Source organism: Astatotilapia calliptera, chromosome 2 (genome assembly GCF_900246225.1).
Source record: "Astatotilapia calliptera chromosome 2, fAstCal1.2, whole genome shotgun sequence".
NCBI lineage: Eukaryota > Metazoa > Chordata > Actinopteri > Cichliformes > Cichlidae > Astatotilapia > Astatotilapia calliptera.
This window is the reverse complement of record NC_039303.1, coordinates 21,509,607-21,533,466: the sequence shown is the minus strand read 5'-3', so window position 1 is coordinate 21,533,466 and position 23,860 is coordinate 21,509,607. Positions and strand designations below refer to the sequence as shown.

The 23,860-nt window shown below is 39.5% G+C and overlaps 1 protein-coding gene across 1 annotated transcript in view; it reads right to left on the bottom strand.

Annotated features, from left to right (window-relative positions):
• Positions 1–23,860, bottom strand: part of LOC113028266 (CAP-Gly domain-containing linker protein 1-like) — a 129,423-nt gene that overhangs the window by 3,082 nt on the left and 102,481 nt on the right. The window contains exons 12-20 of the mRNA XM_026178389.1: positions 20,950–21,045; positions 19,771–19,833; positions 15,308–15,409; positions 14,130–14,180; positions 7,320–7,382; positions 6,849–6,911; positions 2,214–2,288; positions 1,367–1,459; positions 207–299 (exon numbers count right to left, since the gene is read on the bottom strand). Of these exons, the coding sequence (XP_026034174.1) occupies positions 207–299; positions 1,367–1,459; positions 2,214–2,288; positions 6,849–6,911; positions 7,320–7,382; positions 14,130–14,180; positions 15,308–15,409; positions 19,771–19,833; positions 20,950–21,045 (699 nt within the window). The remainder of the gene's footprint in view (positions 1–206; positions 300–1,366; positions 1,460–2,213; positions 2,289–6,848; positions 6,912–7,319; positions 7,383–14,129; positions 14,181–15,307; positions 15,410–19,770; positions 19,834–20,949; positions 21,046–23,860) is intronic.

Below are 23,860 nucleotides of genomic sequence, written 5' to 3'. Positions count from 1 at the left end.
AGATCAACAGCAGCATGTGTAGCTTCTAAATTCGTATTTAAAATATATTTTACACCTTTACATTTAGTTGTATTTATTTATTCATTTATTTATTTATCTAAATAGTCTGTTAGTGTGTAAATACTGATTTGGACTATTATTTTATTCATAATAATTCATCAGAGCTGAGTCAGCAAATTCAGAATATGTATGATGAAAAGACAAACCTGCTGATTTTTGGACTCCAGCTGAATCTTCAGGGTCTCTGCTGCTTGTTTCAACTGCTGGAGCTGATGGATGGTTTCAGTTTTCTCCGTCCACTGCAGGTGAAATGTTACATGAAGAAAGAGCAGAAGGAAGAAATGTTCTCTACTGAGACCAACAGGAGACTTTCCAGATTGAAATCTAAACTGGAAAACTGAAAGTTGTTGCTTCTAACATGTGAATGACAATCAGATCAGGAACGATCCTTTTACACAGCAGTGAGTCTGCTCCTCTCCATCAGCCTACGACAGCAGCACCATCACACAAAGCCAACAAATCATGTATGTAAAGTGAAGCAGCAGCTTTAGTTTAATGAGAAGCTGAAACACAGCTGATCCTCTGCATGATCACAAACACCAGAAGTGAAGTTTCTGCTTTGACTGTCATGGTCCTGAGTCAGTGACACAGTGGTTCCAGGTCTCTGGACTTTATAATGTTTGAATATTCTATGTTGGTTTCATTTATTTTATGCTATAAGGTGTTTAGGTTAGAATAATCCCTCCCTCTGTGTTCCCCGTCCTCTCGTGTCTAGTTCTGTTTGTTATTTGTGTCTCAGTCTTGTCTCCATGCTTATTTGCCTTTCTGGTCCCCAGTCACGTCTCTCCGTCTCATTTGCACTCAGTGTGTCTCAGTGTGTGTTTCTCGTGTTTCCTGTTTTATTTCAGTCTCCTGTCCTGTGTGCATCATGTCCAGCTGTGTTCCCCGGGTGTCTCCTCTCTGCCCTGATGTCCTCTTGTGTATATGATGTCTGTGTCTCCGTCTATTTGGTGTTGTGAGCTCGGTCTAGCTGTGTGTCTTGTCTGTTTAGAAAGTTTCAGTAGTAGTATTTCAAAGAGTTAGTTCCCAGTTCATGTTCACGTCACTGTTTTCTGAGAATTTAGCAATAAAACTATTTCCAGCACAGTTTTGCCTGAGAGTCCACAACTCTGCCTCCCACAGAAAATTTACCATGACATTGACTGAGGTTTGGTTGTAGACTGCCTCAATATCATGTATGGATGATATATTTAGACCCTTAGATTTAGATTTGTTTATTTTTCGTTTATACTGTAAAGTCTGCTGGTGAGTAAGTACTGATGTGCACTTTTATTCTATTCAGTTATAGAAAAATGGAAAGACAAACCTCATGAGTTTGGCGCTGCAGCTGCTTCTTCAGGTCTTCTGCTTTTTGTTTCACCTGCACGAGCTGTTTGATGATATCAGTGTTCTTCTTCCACTGCAGGTGAAATGTAGCATGATGTTAACAACATTTTCTTTTATTTTATTTATTTATTACTTATATATAAGGAACCCCATTAGCTTCCACAACAGTGATTGCTGGTCTTCGTGCACAATGCATAAAAATCAAAAACCCTCTTACAATATTTACAATAATCAAAAACTGTGTAAATAGATTTTTATTTTTTTTAAATTAGGAATAGTAGCTAGTTCTCTAAGGCAGTTTATTCCTCTTAAAGCAGTTTATTCCTCTTAAAATATGCTCTCAATATAACGATTTTTTTTAAAAATTGCTTTTGGATCAAGGAATTACTAAATTGCAGTTTGTTACACACCGTGTAGCATGATTGTGTATTTCATACAATACTGCAGCTGAGCAGAGAAAACATGTGTTGTGTTTAACAGTGTTGCTTTCTTTATAAATAAAAAGAAGCCAAAATGTAATTTAGTTTGTACTGGAAGCTAAAAATGTTTATTATCTATTCGATCGTGCATTAATAACATCTTATTTAGACGGAGCATTTCCTAACCACAGCTATGGCCTGTCTCATTTTCTTAATGACAGAGTCTCTATGCTGAGACCATGAGGTGGTGATTTATAGTAACACCAAGTAGTTTAATCTGGGTGATCCAGCTATGAAGAGAATCAGTTGTGGACTGTTGACTAAACTCTACTTCCAGTTAACATAGATTTAGGTTTAGATGAACTAGAATCGTGTTATTTTTACTTACTGAGCGATGCTTCCACTGACCTTTGTTTCCAGTGTAGGAAATGTTTTCATCAGCTTCGTAACGATTTCATCCTTCTCCCTCTCAGATTTGATCATCTGTCAGAAAGAAAAACAGATGTTGATGTTTCTGCAGTGCTTAGTTTATAAAAGTGACAAAATTATTGAAGCTTCACACTGTGAGCAACATGTTTTGTGGTGATCTGTATGAAACAAAACCTACACACAATATTCGAAGCACATAGTGCACACTGTGGGAATTTACGACTGTGTGTAAGGCTCTGATATCTATTCTGTGTGACTTAAAGCAGTTATGACATGGTCTGATTTTCTCCCCCAATAAAGGAATATTTCATATATCAGTCGACTCTTCATTCTATCAGAAACAGTTTTCTGGTTGTAAACTGTCTCAACACGTTTAAACTCAAAGATCCAAAGATTCTGTGATAATATGCATATCATAGAATCTTTGTCATATGCTAATAATAACTCACTAATAATATGCAGAGAGACTTTTTAATGTTCTTAAATAAATATAGCCTAGAATTTTTTTTCTACACATATTGTAGAAAAATACTGGTGTGCGCTTTAATTCTACAAATTCAGTCAACAAATTCATAATGTTTATGGAAACACAAACCTCACGACTTCTGGACTCCAGCTCAGCCTTCAGGTTCTCTGCTGCTTGTTTCACATCCTGGAGCTTTTTTTACACAATAATGAAACAACCAGAGTCACATTAAAGCTGTATGATGTAAATATAAGGAAGCTGATGTAGCATGATGTTAACAACATTAAGTGTTGTGGGATAATGTCAACAATCTTGCAGTGGTAGGATTTCAAAGTTGTGTTTGGTTAATGATACAGAAGCTGCTGCTGGACAAAACTGCAGGAGTATAAGTGCACAGGTCTGTGATCATTGGGAGGATGACAGCATCACATGTGTCCATGTTTACCTCTGTGTGCTGAGAGATGCTTTCACTGACCTTTGAGTTCAGTGTAGGAAATATCTGCAGGACCTTCTGAATGAATTTATCCAGCTCCATCTCAGATTTGAACATCTGTCAGAAATAAAGAAAAACAGATGTTGATGTTTCTGCAGCACTTTGTTGATAAAAGTGACAAAATTATTGAAGCTTCACACTGTGAGCAACATGTTTTAACTATTGTGTCCTCTTACTCAATTTGATTGGTGCAATTTCCAGATAACTGAAGGTCCTACGTTCATCAGTTCAGACAATAATACACAAGTATAAAAACATGGGAACGTACAACTGTCATACTGCTCGTGTAGGAGACAGATTCTGAGTCCAAAAGAGGAACATTTTTGTGTGAAATGTGCAAAACAAACCCAGGACATCAGGAAAAGACCTTGTGAAGATGCTGACTGACACTAGAAAAACAGCGTCACTGAGTGAGTCCTGTACCACGAGCTGAAAGGTCACTCTTGGAGGAAAAAGACATACTTGAAAACCATCATAAAAAAGTCAGACTACAGTTTGCAACATGGGGACAAAAATCTTAATCTTTGGGGACATGTCCTGAGGTCTGACCAAACAAAAACTGAACTGTAATGATAAACTGTATATTTGAGGAAAAAGGAGGAAGCTTTGAAGCCTCAGAACAACATCCCAACTGTGAAGTGTGGAGGCGACAGCATCATGTTGTGGAGCTGTTTTGCTGCAGAAGGGACTGATGCATTTCACAAAATAGATGGAACGTAAACAGTACACGCTTAGGCAACATCTGAAGACATCAGCCACAACGTTGAACCTTGGATGTAAACTGGTCTTCCGAATGGACAATGACCCCAAACAAACCTCCAAATTAGTTACAAAGTGTTTTAAAGACAACAAAGTCAGTGTGTAGGAGTGGCCATCACAAAGCTCTGATCTCAGTCCCACAGAGAATTTGTGGGCAGCACTGAAAAGGTGAGTGACAGCAAGAAGGCCTACAAACCCAGCCCAGTTACACCAGTTCTGTCTCTCAGTGAGCCCAGATTCCAGAAAACTATTGAGAAAGTTTGTGGAAGGAAATCTGAAACGTTTGGCTGAAGTGAAACAGTTTGACAGTAATTCTACTAAATACTAAGATGTGCATGTATGCTTCTGACTCTGATGAAAGTAATAAAAAACCCACAACAAATATCTTTCTCTATTCGGACATTTCACAAACACAAAATATATGTTAACAAAAAAGTTTACTCTGATTTGATGTTTGACAGTAAAGAAAAATGTTTTTTTTCTGAAGTGTCTGTAAATATCCTGGGCCATCTGACCTCAGGAATTCGCATGACAAGGTGGGGCCAGGTTTCACAATGAACTCACCCGAAACTCTGGCTGATTGGGTCCCACACCCAATTTCACACCTTGGCTCAGGCGATTAGAGGATCATCAGGGGGTCCTTTTGTCCCTCTGTGGGGGGGTCACTCCCACTAGGTTTATATCTGGGACTCTCCACCATTTGACCTTAGAACTGAAGAAGCTTCTCGGATGAGAGGTGAAACGTCTTCAAGCAACTTAAAGAAGTCCAGACACTTTTCTTTGCAAGCTCCTTTGACTACGATGACCTGGATGACTGAGAACCTTCACAGACATACTGTAAATATCTGGTTCCAGCTGCATCTTTAATGTAATGAACATGTGCAATATTCTCACTCCTGTCTTTGTCTCTTCACACACAGTTAATCACATCAAACGTAACAATAAACAGAAGCTTTAAATCTCACTTTCACGCAGTGCTATTTGATCAGGTGTGTGATAAGGTCAATATTTAATCAGTAATAACTTCAAATTTCAACAGCACAAAATGCCCTCAGTTTAAAAAAATAAATAATACAAAAATAAAACTTCCTACTTTACTGTGGAGCAGGTTTTACAGTGTTTCATCCTCTTTTACCCTCATTGTGCTTTTGGTATGTGGCTAAAGTTTGTTAAACAAAGAATGAGTGAAGGTTCTACATCCTGCTTCCTACAACTGAACAGATAAAGACTGTATCCACACGATGGCCATAAAGGAGCAACATGTTCTTATCCCAAAGCGCAACATATCGACACTGTGACAAATCGTCCGTATGTTGCGCTTTCGCCCACCCAACATGTCTGTGTGTTACACGTTTGGAAACATGAGAACCGTGTGGAATGAATCTACACATGTACATTTATTTTACTTTTTCATCGCTTTGAAAAACACTGTCTGACACGATTAAGGCTGTGGTTCGAGTTAGGCCTGGAATAAACAGCTGGATCGTGTCTTACCACCAGGAGCGTATCATAGGGACACTGAAGGTTTGTTGTAGAACCTTTTGCCTCAGGACGTGACAAAACATTGGCATGTTACACGTTGGGAAAGAGAGCGGTCTCAAAGGAGATGTTATTATTTTGCTTCTTTGTCACTGCTTGTAAGAACCCTGTTCATGCTGTATTGATCCCTTTGCAAAGGTTTCAACTTTCTTTTAAAAAATCTCAGAAAATCACTTTGATTTATTTTTTCCACAACATACAAAAAATCTCTGTGCAGAGAAATTTCTGCTGTGACTGATGTTTGGCTGTAGACTGCCTCAACATGCAGATCTTAAACTGAGTGGGGAGGGTTAGGACAATGAGACCCTGAGATCCAGCACATATTCTTACTTGGATACATCCTGGATTCTTTTTTATATTTCAGACCTTCAGATTTGGTGAGTAAATATTGATGTGCATTATATTCATGAAGAGAGTCGAGTCAGCACATTTTGAATGTTTACAACTGAAAGACAAACCTCAGGAGAATTCTTCTCCAACTGATTCTTCAGTTTCTCTACTCTGTCTTTCACTTGCTGGAGCTGCTGTTTGATGTTTTCAGTAATCTTCTCTGACTGCAGCTGAAATGTTACATGAAGAAAGAGCACAAGGAAAAAATGTTCATGTTTAAGACACAATAATGAAACACAAACAGTCACATTAAAGCTGTATGATGTAAATATAAGGGAGCTGATGTAGCATGATGTTAACAACATTAGGTGTTGTGGGATAATGTCAACAATCTTGCAGTGGTAGGATTTCAAAGTCGTGTTTGGTTAATGATACAGAAACTGCTGCTGGACAAAACTGCAGGAATATAAGTGCACAGGTCTGTGATCATTGGGAGGATGACAGCATCACATGTGTCCATGTTTACCTCTGTGTGCTGAGAGATGCTTTCACTGACCTCTGAGTCCAGTGTAGGAAATGTTTCCATCAGCTTCTGAATGAATTCATCCTTCTTCCTCTCAGATATGATGATCTGTCAGAAATAAAGACAGACAGATGTTGATGTTTCTGCAGCGCTTTGTTGATAAAAGTGACAAAATTACTGAAGTTTCACACTGTGAGCAACATGTTTATGTATAGAAATACTTTAACAGACAACAAATAAACAAAATAATTTTCCTTCCTTACTCTGCAACTGCAACAATGGAAGGCAAAACACATGTGTGTGATTACACAATGCAATCACACATTCATTCATAAAAAGTTAATAAATTAAGTTCTATATAGAAATAAGAGAATTTGAATTAATTAGAACATTTGGTGTCAAATAAACAAAATTATATCTAAAGTTTCCTTCATAACTCTTTACAATACAGAGATAAAAAGAATTTTGTCAGCATATTAAAATATTTACAATGGAAGAACAAACCTCGTGACATTTGGACTTGAACTGATTCTTCAGTTTCTCTGCTGCTTGTTTCTCCTGCTGGAGCTGATTGATGGTTTCAGCATTCATGTGAAATGTTACATGAAGAAAGAGCAGAAGGAAGAAATGTTCATGTTTAAGACACAATAATGAAACACAACCAGAGTCATTAAAGCTTTAAATAAGAGCTGAATTATGAAAATATAAGTTGGTTCATATAAATAAGTAACAATTTATTTATTTAAATGTTTTATTTGAATTATCTAAATAATTTAAATAAATAAAGGCCCAAAGGATATATTTGATTTTGAATGTAGTGTCTCCAAAAATAAAAGCAGATTTTACTTAAACACACTCACACACAAAATATAACATTTATAAAATCTGATTTATAAAACGAAACAACTGTTTTGTGTTTGTTGGTAAAAATTAACAGCATCAATGTCAGAATTAAATGTAAAAACATAAAAGTACCTTTTTGACTTTTTCCTTTGTTTCTTCATCCCTCTTTTCCTCATCCTTGAGTTTATTTTCCAGCTGCAGACAGGATGAAGAAACATCACCGTTTTTAAAAGAGAAACAATGTTGTTTTAGTACTTTATGCTTTTCGCTTATGCACAAATGACATATAGGATTTATTTATTTATTTAGGAGAAAGACCTGATTGACTCTGGATAAAGCTGCTACACTGGCAACACAAACGGAATTTGCAGTTCAACAAACTAAGTCCATGGACAGAGCACTTCAGCGATACACCACTAAAACCACCTGATCTTCAACCGGTTACATACACAAAGAAAATAATTCCTGTGTTAGGCTGAACATCACCCTTTTAGGCAACACTGTTCTACCTGCTGCTCCTACTGCTTCTGTGATCTCTACAAACACATCACCTGCTTCCTGCATCCCTGCTGCCCAGATATTGACTGTGTGCATAAAGTGAAACAACTCTGAAAAACAACTCTCATGCCTCCGAACGAGGCAGAATTTTCTTGTAAAACAAAGGGGGGCCTACCAAAAACAAGTTTGGGAACCACTGCTGTAGACAAACACCAGGGTCCTCTCTGATGATGGCCGCCGCCCTCACATCTTATATACACACAGACACAAAGATGTTCCACAACTCTTACATGTTGCCTCATCTCACCTTCCCTTCAAGGAGAGACATTTACGACTGTTTTTCACTGAGCTGTTGCCTCCCTTCTTCCACAGATGATCTATCTATCTATCTATCTATCTATCTATCTATCTATCTATCTATCTATCTATCTATCTATCTATCTATCTATCTATCTATCTATCTATCTATCTATCTATCTATCTATCTATCTATCATCTAACCACCCACAAACCTGAACGTCTCTGACTTACTGCCGCGGCCGCTGTGTGTGTGTGTGTAGAACACATGTGATAGAACATAAGACACGTTTGTGAAGCTAACCTAAGTGACAAAATGATACAACTGTTACTAAAGTGATATGGTTAAAAAATGTGATCAATACATAGAATAAAGAAATTTCCACCACATGGCACAGAGAAACCTGCGGCGTTTACTTCCTGCAAACTGTCTGCAACAGAACAAACGTTTTCTACTGTTGAAAAAGAAGCTCTTTCTTGTGTGTGGACTGCAGAGAAAAGGAGAACATATTTGTGAGGCTGATGTTTCACGAGGACAGACCACCAAGCTCTGACAATGCTGCTGAGCACCAAAGGGATTCATAGGGCGAGAATGAGTATCACCCGCTGGTCTGCTGTTATTTACCGCCCAGGTTCTCTGAGTCATGCAGCTGACTGTCTATCTCGTCTGCTTCTGCCTGTTTCTTCACATCTCACTTCGGATGCAGATCTTGAAATGGTAGCTCAAATTTCTGCTGCCATGTCGTCACTTCCAGTTGCTGATTTTCATTCTGCCTGTTCGACTTGACCTGAACTGCTTGCTTTGCTCTCACAAATACAAAGTGTTTTGTCTGCCGCAATCAAATCACTTGCATCTTACTACAAAATCCATAATGAACTCTCAACTCTAAGTAATTATGTTCTCAGAGGCTCATTGCACCATGTACAGTGAGACCTACATTGATTGCAGTAGCACATGAAAGTCACCAAAGGATTGTGAACACAAAACAAAGATTAAGAGCTCTCTGCTGGTGCATTGACTGACTACTACTCCAAATGGCCTCAGCTTGCCTTTTCACCTTCTGCTACTACTAATGATGTTGTTCAGCTCCTCTCGTCTGTCTTTAGTCGTCACAGCAACTCAGAGAACATTAATGTAACAGACAAAAGTACACAGTTTACCTCTGAAGCATCTGACTCATTCCTCCATAATACAGGCAACTCTCACAGCAGAACATCTGTCTACTGCCCAGCTGCAAATGGAGCAATTGAATGGTTTCTTCGTGACTTCTGCACCTGCATCCAGACAGCAATCCAGCCGTCACAGCCATGGAAGCAGGCTTCAAGTTTATGGGACAACACTGCATGCAACCACTTCCTTCTCTCCCTATGAACTGATGTATGGCAGAAAGATACTTAACTAGACAGACTCTCTTTGCCTTCTGTCTACTGTAAGAAATATCAGCTGAAGAGGCAACGTTACACTGATGCTGAGCGTCATGAATGGAAGCCTGCTTTTCTACCAGGAGAGAGAGTGAGGATGAGGAAACCACATCACACTGTTAAAGGACCCCAGAATTCCTCCTCCTGTAACAGTAACAAAAATCAAAGGCTTCTTGCTGAGTGATGGAAAGATCTGGATCTGGCACTCGTCTTGTATGCTGTCCCTCAGTGACTGTCCCCAAGACTGCCATGTGTCAAGCATGAGCCTCTCTGTCACAAAGACCATATTGTGCCATAATAGTTGTGCTTGCTGTACTTTAGTTTAACAGAATGGATTACCTGCCACCAACGCAATAAGAACTGCATTAAAAACATAAATAGGAACAATTATTTATTTTTCATTTTACATAACATTCTAAATATTTATATTTATTCAGTCTTGCAGTTTGTAATATTCAGATGTTACAACTGTTGTTATGATTTAAGTTCAGTGTTGGGAAAGTTACTTTTAAAATGTATTCCACTACAGAATACATGCCTCAAAATGTATTTTGTAACGTATTCAGTTACGTTACTCAATGAGAGTAAAGTATTCTGAATACTTTGGATTACTTAATATATTATCATGCATTTTACAACTACATGAATGTACTATTGCTGTGTGATTTATTACTATTACTGAAGGTTAATCGCCTTACTAACACCAACTAGATTTTTAAAAATTATTATAAATGAGTAACAGTAGGCGGACATCATGTAAGGCTGCACTTTTAGCAGCGATCTCATATAGAAAACTATTCCGCGCGTATAAGAAATGGGTCCGCGGCTCTGAACCATAGTAAAGGGACCTCTGGCTAATACGTCGGGTTCTGTGTTGGACTCTTAGCCGAAAACTAGCTTTACTTTGTTGTCTGGGTCGAGTTGTTTGGTAGCGAGAGACAGAGAGAGGTGTTGAAAGGCTACTCCAACGGAACTTATTGTTTCGGAGGAAAAAACAAACACAGTGTACAGTCGAGTCACTGTACACTTTCCTGTACACTGTATGCCGTACGCTAACAGCATCTTCAGCTCCACCTGTCTCTCCATTGGCTCCCAGCAGGGCTGTTTACTGAGCCCCTCTGCTGTTCACGCTGATGACACATGACTGCAGCGCTACATCTTCCTCTAATCACATGATTAGGAACGCAAATGACACAACAGTGGTGGGTCTCATTATGGACAACATAGATCTGTCCTATAGAGGACCGGTGCAACAATCCTGAATGTCAAGAAGACCAAGAAGTTGATCATCAACTTCAGGACAAAACAGTCCAGTCATTCACCACTAATCACTGACAACAGAGCTGTGGAGGTAGTCAGCAGGGTCAACTTTCTGGGGGTACAGATAACTAAGAAGTGAGACTGGTCACCAAACACATCAGCACTGGTTAAACAGTCTCAGCAGTGTCTGAGCTTTCTGCTTCCTTCCAGGACTTCTCCTCCATCCATCCAGGAAGTCGAGCACAGATGCTGTCTCAGCAGAGTCCATAACATCATCAGAGACTCCGCCCACCCCCACCATGCACTGTTCTACCTGCTGCCCTCTGGAAAGAGGTTTAGCAGCATCAGGACCAGGACAGCCAGATGTTACAATAGTTTCAGTCTCCAACCATCAGCACACCAACCACCCACCCTGACTGCCTCCCCCCTCCCCACTGTCCCCCATGACTCTATATTTACAGCAGTGTCATTTCATGGCTGAAATGATGACACTTTTCTGCTGTTCAATATTTTAAAGGTTCTGCACAGCTTTTCTTTGCCAATAAAAATATTTCATAACCCTAATAACATTTCTTTTCCTATATTGTTACACGTTTATCCAAGACTCGTTTTTATATTTGAAACCGTTAGACTTATTTTTATTGATTTATTTATATTCTACAGTCTGATGACGAGTAAATGCACCACAATTTCATCCTGATGTGCACTAACTGTTCTGAATGACAATAAAGTGGTGATTCTGTTCTATTCTGATAGCTTAAATCAAAGCTATTTTATGTAAAATAAGTGAGCTGATGTAGCCTGATGTTAACAACATGAAGTGTTGTGGGACGATCTGAAAAATGTGTATAAGGTGGATTTATAAGTGCTTTTGTGGTCAATGATACAGAAACTGCAACAATGGAAGGAAACACACATGTGTGTGATTGCACAATACAATCACACATTCATACATAAAAAATATTAAGTTCTATATAGAATTAACCCTCTGGGGTCGCCGGACGCGCCGGCGTGTCAAAATCACATGACCATTGGGGCTCGCTCGGGCCATTTCGGAGGTGGGGTGCCCCCGGCCTCTCGGCCTGGGGCTCGGTCACTCAGGCACAGCTGGCTGCCGGCGGAGCTCACGGGCGCGTCACTGCAACTCCCCCTGGTTTCTGCTCCACGGCTGCTGAATGAGCCCTCATCTGGGACTCTCCTCAGCTCTTACTAGAACAGTGGCGCGGCTGCCCCTCTGTTAGTCTTCCTTGGTCTCTTGTGCTCTGGGGGCCTCTGGATGTCTGGAGTTTTGATCTCCTCCATACCTGCTTCATACCATAGAGGACAGGGCTGTGGCTCGCCACACTCTCTAGTAGATCATTACATGGAGAAACCTTTGGAATGCAAGCATGCTGATCCACACAGGTATGCACACAGGTGTACACACGGGTATTCACAGACGTGGACTACAGCTTTCTTGGCTGCTGCCTCAAAGCACATTGTGCGCTGTCTATCTTGCGTGTTGCACAATATCGTTTATTATTTAGTAATTATTGATATCTATTGCTAGCTAGTTTATTGTGATGGTGCTTTTTTTTTTCTTATTATGTTGCTCTTTGTTGTTTGCTTTCTCTTCTGTTTTTTTTTCTCTCCATACAGGTGATCCAGGTGTTTTGTTTTTTTTGTTTGTTTGTTTGTTTGTTTTTCTCTCTTCCCCCCCTTCTCACTGTCTCTTCTCCCCTTTGGTTTTCTTTCTCTCCCTCTCTTTCATTCTTTCCCCCTGTCCTATCCCCCAGTCATGTCTGTCCCGTTTGTAACAACTGAAAATAAAATAAACTCATAATTATAATAAAGGTCAATCAAATGGACCAATATGGCAAGGCCATGATGATCCACTTAATAAAATAAATCCGCTTGGCATCTTTCTTGGCCTTAAGACAACAATTCTGATGGCTATAGATCCAAACGGGACAAAAAATAAAAAATAAAAAATAAAAAATCACATGACCAATTTAAGACGACACAGCTACAAGATGCAGTAAGTCAGAGTCTCCATTTCACCTTGGGTCGAAAGTGCGGACTTCAAACTATATACCAGTTTTTGAATTGTGTCGATGGGCCACGTAAAACCAGAGTTATGATAAAAAATACACACGATGTTTTTTTCTGAACAAAACTGGTGTTTACAGCGGGAAGAACGGTAAAAACGGCATTTTCTACAGACAGCGCTAGCAAACACTCTCCGCTTGCGAGTGAAAAAAGAAAAACACCCCTTCCCTATTGGTGTTAGAGTTTACCATGTCAGCCAATCAAAAAAATGATATGGCAACATGTGATATTTAGTTGTTTAGGGAGAAGGGGAAGTTTTTAGGAGTGACACCCGCGACAGAAAGCAGGCGAGTGAAAGACACAGAGAGAGTGTTTTCATATGTGAGACATTAGTGACGTTTAGCGTGTTTGGACGCTATAATAAGTTTGTTGTGTAGTTATTGTCTTGTATTGTGTGTCAGTTATACTGCTGAATTTCACATTTGCTCTAAAAAAGCCATCAAAGGCAGATTCCAGTGTAAACGCTGTTCCCACGTGGAAAACTGGACTGATGCACCTCCTGCTGTCAGACCTGCAGGGTTTAGGCCTGTGGTGTTCTCCTCTGTCTTATACTGAACACAAACTACATTTTTGGACTGGCACAAATAATTTGTGTGGCTTCTTATTTGATGCAGAACACCTGATTGTTCTGTAAATAGACTTAAATGGTTATATAAAAAACCCCTGAGGCCTTGGCTGCATTTTTAGGTAAATAGTATCATATAACTTTGTTGTTTGCAAAACTTGTGCGTAATTTTTAGAAATGTACAATTTCTATTTGCATTTCAAGTTATGAAAATGATTCGTTAAACATGTTTGTGGGTTTTACAGTAAAAAATAGAACTTTTTTCTACTCAGATTTTGAATTTTTTGTCTGAATTTAGATCAGCTGTGCTAATATAGTATACCAAAATGAAAAAATAACTCAAATTTCAGATATTTGAGGTTGTGCTGAAAATAATGATACCAAATAAGGCAAGAAAAACATATTTTAAAGGTGAAATATAGAGGTCAAATCAAAAGTAGTCAAAAACGGCCAATTATACCCTGGACCCCAGAGGGTTAAGAGCCTGCTATGATATAAATTACAAAAGGATGATCCCAAAGAAACACATTCATTTGCATTTCGTTATTAGTTCATAATTAATTGAGTATTTTAAATTAACAGTGTTGATATAAATGAAAAAAGGAAGATGATGAGTTTCTGCATGTCAGCACTTTCTTTGGATGTAAAAATGAATTATATTCTTGTTCAATATATAGAAACAGTTACTTTTATAGACTGTTGGTGTCAAATAAACAAACTAATATTTAAAGTTTTCTTCATAAATCTTTACAATACAGAGATAAAGAGAGTTGAGTCAGTAAATTCTGAATGTTTATAATGGAAACACAAACCTCACGATTTTTCTCCTCCAGGTCCTCTGCTGCTGTTTTCTCCTGCTGGAGCTGATTGATGATTTCAGTATTCATGTGAAATGTTACAGGAAGAAAGAGCAGAAGGAAGAAATGTTCATGTTTCAGACACAATAATGGAAACACAACCAGAGTCACATTAAAGCTCTGAATTAAAGCTGTATTATGTAAATATAAGTTGGCTGATACAAAAAAGCAAATAAATGAAGACTCTAAGGAAATATTTGAGTTTTAATGTCGTGTCTCCCAAAATAAAAGGGATTATTGGTTAAATAAATAAATGCACAAAATATAACATTTATCAAGTCTGATTTATAAAATAAAGAAAAGATTAAAATATTGAGATTTTTAAGCTTTTACTTGAGTGCAGCTGGATGTCAGTGTCACTAAAGGGTGTTTAGTGTCTTGTGTTGGTTGATAAAGCATCAGTGTCAGAATTAAATGTAAAAACATAAAAGCATTTTTTGTCTTTTGCCTTTGTTTCATCGTCCCTACGCATGCTCAATCATCCAGGTAAATTTTCAGTGGGAGAAACCTTTGGTCACTCATCCAAGTGACTCTTCAGTCTCAGCTGACTGCAGGTTTCCCCAAATCTTATAAACAGTACATTTGCATAATGACTAATATGAGCACCACTGAAGGAACAATGGGCTGTGAGGTCAGATCCTTGATCAACATAATCATGTTTAAGGAACACGTCTGCTCACACTCAAAAAAATGAAATTGGGTGGTTGTTACATGCATAAGAGCCAAACTTGCAATTTGAACTAAATAATTCCATGTTTCTATGGTGAACGTAATTAAATCATGTAGCATCTGCATGAAATTCAGCAACTTAATTTTTTCTTGTTGAGATGACATCATACAATCTAGTAAGAGTGGCTGGATCCAGGCAACTAACCACTCTTACTAGATTGTATGAGAATACAACAGAATAAAGATTGCTGTCAATAAATGACAGTTAATCACAGCATCACTGCAAACAGCAGATAAATCAGCCTAAAAAAAATATAATCAGTACAGCTCTGCTTATTTTCAATGAATTATATAAAATCAGAATTTCTGAATTTTTCTTCAGAGTGTTTCAATCACCAGAGAAAGAGATCTGATTAAACATGGCAGTCATGTAAATGCAGGAAGTTAGTGTATAAAAAATGAACCTGTTGTTTTGTGGAATCGAGCTCATTTCTCAGTCTCTCCATTTCTCTCTCCATCTTCTGTTTCTCTTTCTGGGCTTGACTGATGTTTCCATAAAGCTGCAACTAAAAAGAAACAAAAACAGAGAAGACAAAAGTACATTTTTATGTTTTTTGTTATAGCATGTGGGTGATTACACAGAGGCAACAAATTAATTTCTATATGGAATCAGAAGAATGGAGAAGCTAAAGAAAAAACTGTATTTGAATGTCATTATAAGTAAATTAATTAAGCTTTGTCTTAAATTAAGAGTTTTCATATAAGAAGAGAGTATGTGTGACAACAACACACACTGTCTCAATGAGGTCAACAAATTTCTCTGTACATTTTCAACCAACAACAACACCCTGAAATAAAGGACAGTCTTCACCCTGATGAGAAAACACTGAATCTCAGAGTGACTGATGTCTGTAAAACTTTGAGCCGGACAACATTCAAGGACGAGTACTCAGAGAGTGTGCTGAGCAGCTAGCACACGTCCTTACAGACATCTTTAACAACTCCCTTAATAATGAAGTCCTTGTAGAGTCCCTTCCACATCAGTCTTTGGCCAAACTGCTCCACAGAGCGATGTCCTCTGCTCGTTACCTGAGCTTTACGAGAACAGTCACGTATGAATGCTGTTTGTTGGTTGATCATCCCCCAGGAGGTGGTGAAAAAACTGACCCCTCCCACAGGTATCAGCACCCCCATTTGTATCTGGCTGCTGGTCTTCCTCAATGACAGAACTCACTCTGTCAGAGTGGGAAACAGCATCTTCAGCTCCACCTGTCTCTCCATTGTTTACTGAGCCCAATGCTTTTCACGCTGATGACACATGACTGCAGCGCTGCATCTTCCTCTAATCACATGATTAGGAACACAAATGACACAACAGTGGTGGGTCTCATTATGGACAACATAGATCTGTCCTATAGAGGACCGGTGCAACAATCCTGAATGTCAAGAAGACCAAGAAGTTGATCATCAACTTCAGGACAAAACAGTCCAGTCATTCACCACTAATCACTGACAACAGAGCTGTGGAGGTAGTCAGCAGGGTCAACTTTCTGGGGGTACAGATAACTAAGAAGTGAGACTGGTCACCAAACACATCAGCACTGGTTAAACAGTCTCAGCAGTGTCTGAGCTTCCTGCTTCCTTCCAGGACTTCTCTTCCATCCATCCAGGAAGTCGAGCACAGATGCTGTCTCAGCAGAGTCCATAACATCATCAGAGACTCCGCCCACCCCCACCATGCACTGTTCTACCTGCTGCCCTCTGGAAAGAGGTTTAGCAGCATCAGGACCAGGACAGCCAGATGTTACAATAGTTTCATTCTCCAGCCATCAGCACACCAACCACCCACCCTGACTGCCTCCCCCTCCCCTCTGTCCCCCATGACTCTATATTTACAGCAGTGTCATTTCATGGCTGAAATGATGATTGTACACTTTTCCGCTGTTCAATATATTAAAGGTCCTGCACAGCTTTTCTTTGCCAATAAAAATATTTCATAACCCTAATAACATTTCTTTTCCTATATTGTTACACGTTTATCCAAGACTCGTTTTTATATTTGAAACCTTTAGACTTATTTTTATTGATTTATTTATATTCTACAGTCTGATGACGAGTAAATGCACCACAATTTCATCCTGATGTGCACTAACTGTTCTGAATGACAATAAAGTGGTGATTCTGTTCTATTCTGATAGCTTTATACAAAGAGATTAAATCAAAGCTATTTTATGTAAAATAAGTGAGCTGATGTAGCCTGATGTTAACAACATGAAGTGTTGTGGGACGATCTGAAAAATGTGTATAAGGTGGATTTATAAGTGCTTTTGTGGTCAATGATACAGAAACTGCAACAATGGAAGGAAACACACATGTGTGTGATTGCACAATACAATCACACATTCATACATAAAAAATATTAAGTTCTATATAGAATTAACCCTCTGGGGTCGCCGGACGCGCCGGCGTGTCAAAATCACATGACCATTGGGGCTCGCTCGGGCCATTTCGGAGGTGGGGTGCCCCCGGCCTCTCGGCCTGGGGCTCGGTCACTCAGGCACAGCTGGCTGCCGGCGGAGCTCACGGGCGCGTCACTGCAACTCCCCCTGGTTTCTGCTCCACGGCTGCTGAATGAGCCCTCATCTGGGACTCTCCTCAGCTCTTACTAGAACAGTGGCGCGGCTGCCCCTCTGTTAGTCTTCCTTGGTCTCTTGTGCTCTGGGGGCCTCTGGATGTCTGGAGTTTTGATCTCCTCCATACCTGCTTCATACCATAGAGGACAGGGCTGTGGCTCGCCACACTCCCTAGCAGATCATTACATGGAGAAACCTTTGGAATGCAAGCATGCTGATCCACACAGGTGTACACACAGGTGTACACACGGGTATTCACAGACGTGGACTACAGCTTTCTTGGCTGCTGCCTCAAAGCACATTGTGCGCTGTCTATCTTGCGTGCTGCACAATATTGTTTATTATTTAGTAATTATTGATATCTATTGCTAGCTAGTTTATTGTGATGGTGCTTTTTTTTTTCTTATTATGTTGCTCTTTGTTGTTTGCTTTCTCTTCTGTTTTTTTTTCTCTCCATACAGGTGATCCAGGTGTTTTGTTTTTTTTGTTTGTTTGTTTGTTTGTTTGTTTTTCTCTCTTCCCCCCCTTCTCACTGTCTCTTCTCCCCTTTGGTTTTCTTTCTCTCCCTCTCTTTCATTCTTTCCCCCTGTCCTATCCCCCAGTCATGTCTGTCCCGTTTGTAACAACTGAAAATAAAATAAACTCATAATTATAATAAAGGTCAATCAAATGGACCAATATGGCAAGGCCATGATGATCCACTTAATAAAATAAATCCGCTTGGCATCTTTCTTGGCCTTAAGACAACAATTCTGATGGCTATAGATCCAAACGGGACAAAAATTAAAAAAAATAAAATAAAAAATCACATGACCAATTTAAGATGACACAGCTACAAGATGCAGTAAGTCAGAGTCTCCATTTCACCTTGGGTCGAAAGTGCGGACTTCAAACTATATACCAGTTTTTGAATTGTGTCGATGGGCCACGTAAAACCAGAGTTATGATAAAAAATACACACGATGTTTTTTTCTGAACAAAACTGGTGTTTACAGCGGGAAGAACGGTAAAAACGGCATTTTCTACAGACAGCGCTAGCAAACACTCTCCGCTTGCGAGTGAAAAAAGAAAAACACCCCTTCCCTATTGGTGTTAGAGTTTACCATGTCAGCCAATCAAAAAAATGATATGGCAACATGTGATATTTAGTTGTTTAGGGAGAAGGGGAAGTTTTTAGGAGTGACACCCGCGACGGAAAGCAGGCGAGTGAAAGACACAGAGAGAGAGAGTTTTCATATGTGAGACATTAGTGACGTTTAGCGTGTTTGGACGCTATAATAAGTTTGTTGTGTAGTTATTGTCTTGTATTGTGTGTCAGTTATACTGCTGAATTTCACATTTGCTCTAAAAAAGCCATCAAAGGCAGATTCCAGTGTAAACGCTGTTCCCACATGGAAAACTGGACTGATGCACCTCCTGCTGTCAGACCTGCAGGGTTTAGGCCTGTGCTGTTCTCCTCTGTCTTATACTGAACACAAACTACATTTTTGGACTGGCACAAATAATTTGTGTGGCTTCTTATTTGATGCAGAACACCTGATTGTTCTGTAAATAGACTTAAATGGTTATATAAAAAACCCCTGAGGCCTTGGCTGCATTTTTAGGTAAATAGTATCATATAACTTTGTTGTTTGCAAAACTTGTGCGTAATTTTTAGAAATGTACAATTTCTATTTGCATTTCAAGTTATGAAAATGATTCGTTAAACATGTTTGTGGGTTTTACAGTAAAAAATAGAACTTTTTTCTACTCGGATTTTGAATTTTTTGTCTGAATTTAGATCAGCTGTGCTGATATAGTATACCAAAATGAAAAAATAACTCAAATTTCAGATATTTGAGGTTGTGCTGAAAATAATGATACCAAATAAGGCAAGAAAAACATATTTTAAAGGTGAAATATAGAGGTAAAATCAAAAGTAGTCAAAAACGGCCAATTATACCCTGGACCCCAGAGGGTTAAGAGCCTGCTATGATATAAATTACAAAAGGATGATCCCAAAGAAACACATTCATTTGCATTTCGTTATTAGTTCATAATTAATTGAGTATTTTAAATTAACAGTGTTGATATAAATGAAAAAAGGAAGATGATGAGTTTCTGCATGTCAGCACTTTCTTTGGATGTAAAAATGAATTATATTCTTGTTCAATATATAGAAACAGTTACTTTTATAGACTGTTGGTGTCAAATAAACAAACTAATATTTAAAGTTTTCTTCATAAATCTTTACAATACAGAGATAAAGAGAGTTGAGTCAGTAAATTCTGAATGTTTATAATGGAAACACAAACCTCAGGATTTTTCTCCTCCAGCTGCTTCTTCAGGTCCTCTGCTGCTGTTTTCTCCTGCTGGAGCTGATTGATGATTTCAGTATTCATGTGAAATGTTACAGGAAGAAAGAGCAGAAGGAAGAAATGTTCATGTTTCAGACACAATAATGGAAACACAACCAGAGTCACATTAAAGCTCTGAATTAAAGCTGTATTATGTAAATATAAGTTGGCTGATACAAAAAAGCAAATAAATGAAGACTCTAAGGAAATATTTGAGTTTTAATGTCGTGTCTCCCAAAATAAAAGGGATTATTGGTTAAATAAATAAATGCACAAAATATAACATTTATCAAGTCTGATTTATAAAATAAAGAAAAGATTAAAATATTGAGATTTTTAAGCTTTTACTTGAGTGCAGCTGGATGTCAGTGTCACTAAAGGGTGTTTAGTGTCTTGTGTTGGTTGATAAAGCATCAGTGTCAGAATTAAATGTAAAAACATAAAAGCATTTTTTGTCTTTTGCCTTTGTTTCATCGTCCCTACGCATGCTCAATCATCCAGGTAAGTTTTCAGTGGGAGAAACCTTTGGTCACTCATCTTCAGTCTCAGCTGACTGCAGGTTTCCCCAAATCTTATAAACAGTACATTTGCATAATGACTAATATGAGCACCACTGAAGGAACAATGGGCTGTGAGGTCAGATCCTTGATCAACATAATCATGTTTAAGGAACACGTCTGCTCACTCTCAAAAAAATGAAATTGGGTGGTTGTTACATGCATAAGAGCCAAACTTGCAATTTGAACTAAATAATTCCATGTTTCTATGGTGAACGTAATTAAATCATGTAGCATCTGCATGAAATTCAGCAACTTAATTTTTTCTTGTTGAGATGACATCATACAATCTAGTAAGAGTGGCTGGATCCAGGCAACTAACCACTCTTACTAGATTGTATGAGAATACAACAGAATAAAGATTGCTGTCAATAAATGACAGTTAATCACAGCATCACTGCAAACAGCAGATAAATCAGCCTAAAAAAATATAATCAGTACAGCTCTGCTTATTTTCAATGAATTATATAAAATCAGAATTTCTGAATTTTTCTTCAGAGTGTTTCAATCACCAGAGAAAGAGATCTGATTAAACATGGCAGTCATGTAAATGCAGGAAGTTAGTGTATAAAAAATGAACCTGTTGTTTTGTGGAATCGAGCTCATTTCTCAGTCCCTCCATTTCTCTCTCCATCTCCTGTTTCTCTTTCTGGGCTTGACTGATGTTTCCAGAAAGCTGCAATTAAAAAGAAACAAAAACAGAGAAGACAAAAGTACATTTTTATGTTTTTTGTTATAGCATGTGGGTGATTACACAGAGGCAACAAATTAATTTCTATATGGAATCAGAAGAATGGAGAAGCTAAAGAAAAAACTGTATTTGAATTTCATTATAAGTAAATTAATTAAGCTTTGTCTTAAATTAAGAGTTTTCATATAAGAAGAGAGTATGTGTGACAACAGCACACACTGTCTCAATGAGGTCAACAAATTTCTCTGTACATTTTCAACCAACAACAACACCCTGAAATAAAAGACAGTCTTCACCCTGATGAGAAAACACTGAATCTCAGAGTGACTGATGTCTGTAAAACTTTGAGCCGGACAACATTCATGGACGAGTACTCAGAGAGTGTGCTGAGCAGCTAGCACACGTCCTTACAGACATCTTTAACAACTCCCTTAATAATGAAGTCCTTGTAGAGTCCCTTCCACATCAGTCTTTGGCCAAACTGCTCCACAGAGCGATGTCCTCTGCTCGTTACCTGAGCTTTACGAGAACAGTCACGTATGAATGCTGTTTGTTGGTTGATCATCCCCCAGGAGGTGGTGAAAAAACTGACCCCTCCCACAGGTATCAGCACCCCCATTTGTATCTGGCTGCTGGTCTTCCTCAATGACAGAACTCACTCTGTCAGAGTGGGAAACAGCATCTTCAGCTCCACCTGTCTCTCCATTGTTTACTGAGCCCAATGCTTTTCACGCTGATGACACATGACTGCAGCGCTGCATCTTCCTCTAATCACATGATTAGGAACACAAATGACACAACAGTGGTGGGTCTCATTATGGACAACATAGATCTGTCCTATAGAGGACCGGTGCAACAATCCTGAATGTCAAGAAGACCAAGAACTTGATCATCAACTTCAGGACAAAACAGTCCAGTCATTCACCACTAATCACTGACAACAGAGCTGTGGAGGTAGTCAGCAGGGTCAACTTTCTGGGGGTACAGATAACAAAGAAGTGAGACTGGTCACCAAACACATCAGCACTGGTTAAACAGTCTCAGCAGTGTCTGAGCTTCCTGCTTCCTTCCAGGACTTCTCTTCCATCCATCCAGGAAGTCGAGCACAGATGTTGTCTCAGCAGAGTCCATAACATCATCAGAGACTCCGCCCACCCCCACCATGCACTGTTCTACCTGCTGCCCTCTGGAAAGAGGTTTAGCAGCATCAGGACCAGGACAGCCAGATGTTACAATAGTTTCATTCTCCAGCCATCAGCACACCAACCACCCACCCTGACTGCCTCCCCCTCCCCTCTGTCCCCCATGACTCTATATTTACAGCAGTGTCATTTCATGGCTGAAATGATGATTGTACACTTTTCCTCTGTTCAATATATTAAAGGTCCTGCACAGCTTTTCTTTGCCAATAAAAATATTTCATAATCCTGATAACATTTATTTTCCTATATTGTTACACGTTTATCCAAGACTCATTTTTATATTTGTCATGGTCCGGGTGTGTGCCAGTGTGTCTCCCTCCGAGCTGGCGTCTCCACCCCTGGGAGGGGCCTCAGTGTTTTTGCTGATCGCTCACACCTGTGGGTAATTTAGCCGGGGACTTATAAGGCCAGCGTACTCAATCTCTCTTCGCCAGATTCTCTGCTAACATCAGTCAGTGCAGGCCACCACCATGATTCCCTATGTATTTTTGTGAATCACCTTGCCTCACTGTATGTTTGTTTTTTGTGCGCCTCTCTCTTAGCTACACCTACCTGCCTCCCTGCCAGGAGTTTTTTTTGGATTACACACCCGGACTACTCACCCCTCTACGTCATCTCCGACCACCTGTGGCAAGTACGCAGTACGAAGGAGGATTCTGAACCAACAACATATTCATATGTCTCCTTATCCGTATCTGAACATCTGCACTCTGTTACAGTGACCCCGACCTTTTCTTGGATCTAATGAGACTCGCTTTCCAGTCCAATCTCCGGAATAGCTGTCCTCTCTGACCCGGACCAGATTGTGACTTAGATTCAGTGGTGGAATGTCGTACTTGTCTAAACTCACCTTTGTTCATGAATATTTGTGGAGTCATTAAATATCATTTCTCAAAATCTACTTACTTAAAATCTACTTACTCAAAATCTACTTCGGCGTCCTGCATTTGAGTCCTGTCACTCGTCTAAAACGGTCTCGGCCGTAACAGTAGAATCTGGCCAGCAGTTATGGACTCAGCGGACGCAGCCATTCAGAGGCAGGAGGCGATATTAGGAAGTCATGAACAATCTATACAGTTCCTGTTAGCCCAGCAGCAGACTCTTAGGGATGGTCAAAGTAAAATACTGGAGTCTCTCCAGGCTCTACAAGCGGGTATTTCTACTGCTGCTGGTTCCGCCTCGGGCTCCGCGGGCCAAGACTTCGGTACACCAGCTCCTCTGCCACAGTCTGTTGCCTTTGCATCTCCACCTACATCGGTTTTTCGTGATGCCACGTCCCCGGAGCCCGAACCCTTTTCAGGGGATCCAGGGAGTTGTGGCGGTTTTCTGCTTCAGGTCGACCTTGTTTTCGGTCGTTCTCCACGCTCATTTGTTGCGGATTCTGATAAGATATCTTATTTGGTGGGTAAACTGCGTAACCGTGCGCTTAAGTGGGCGGAGGCGTATCTATCGAAGAATCCTTTGTTAACCTGTTCTTATGAGGTGTTTTTGGGGGAATTCCAGAAAACGTTTGCGCATCCCATTTCTGAGGGTAGTTCTGCGCAGAGGCTGCTGGATCTTCGTCAGGGCCGTCAGAGGGTTGCCGATTTTTTTTGATT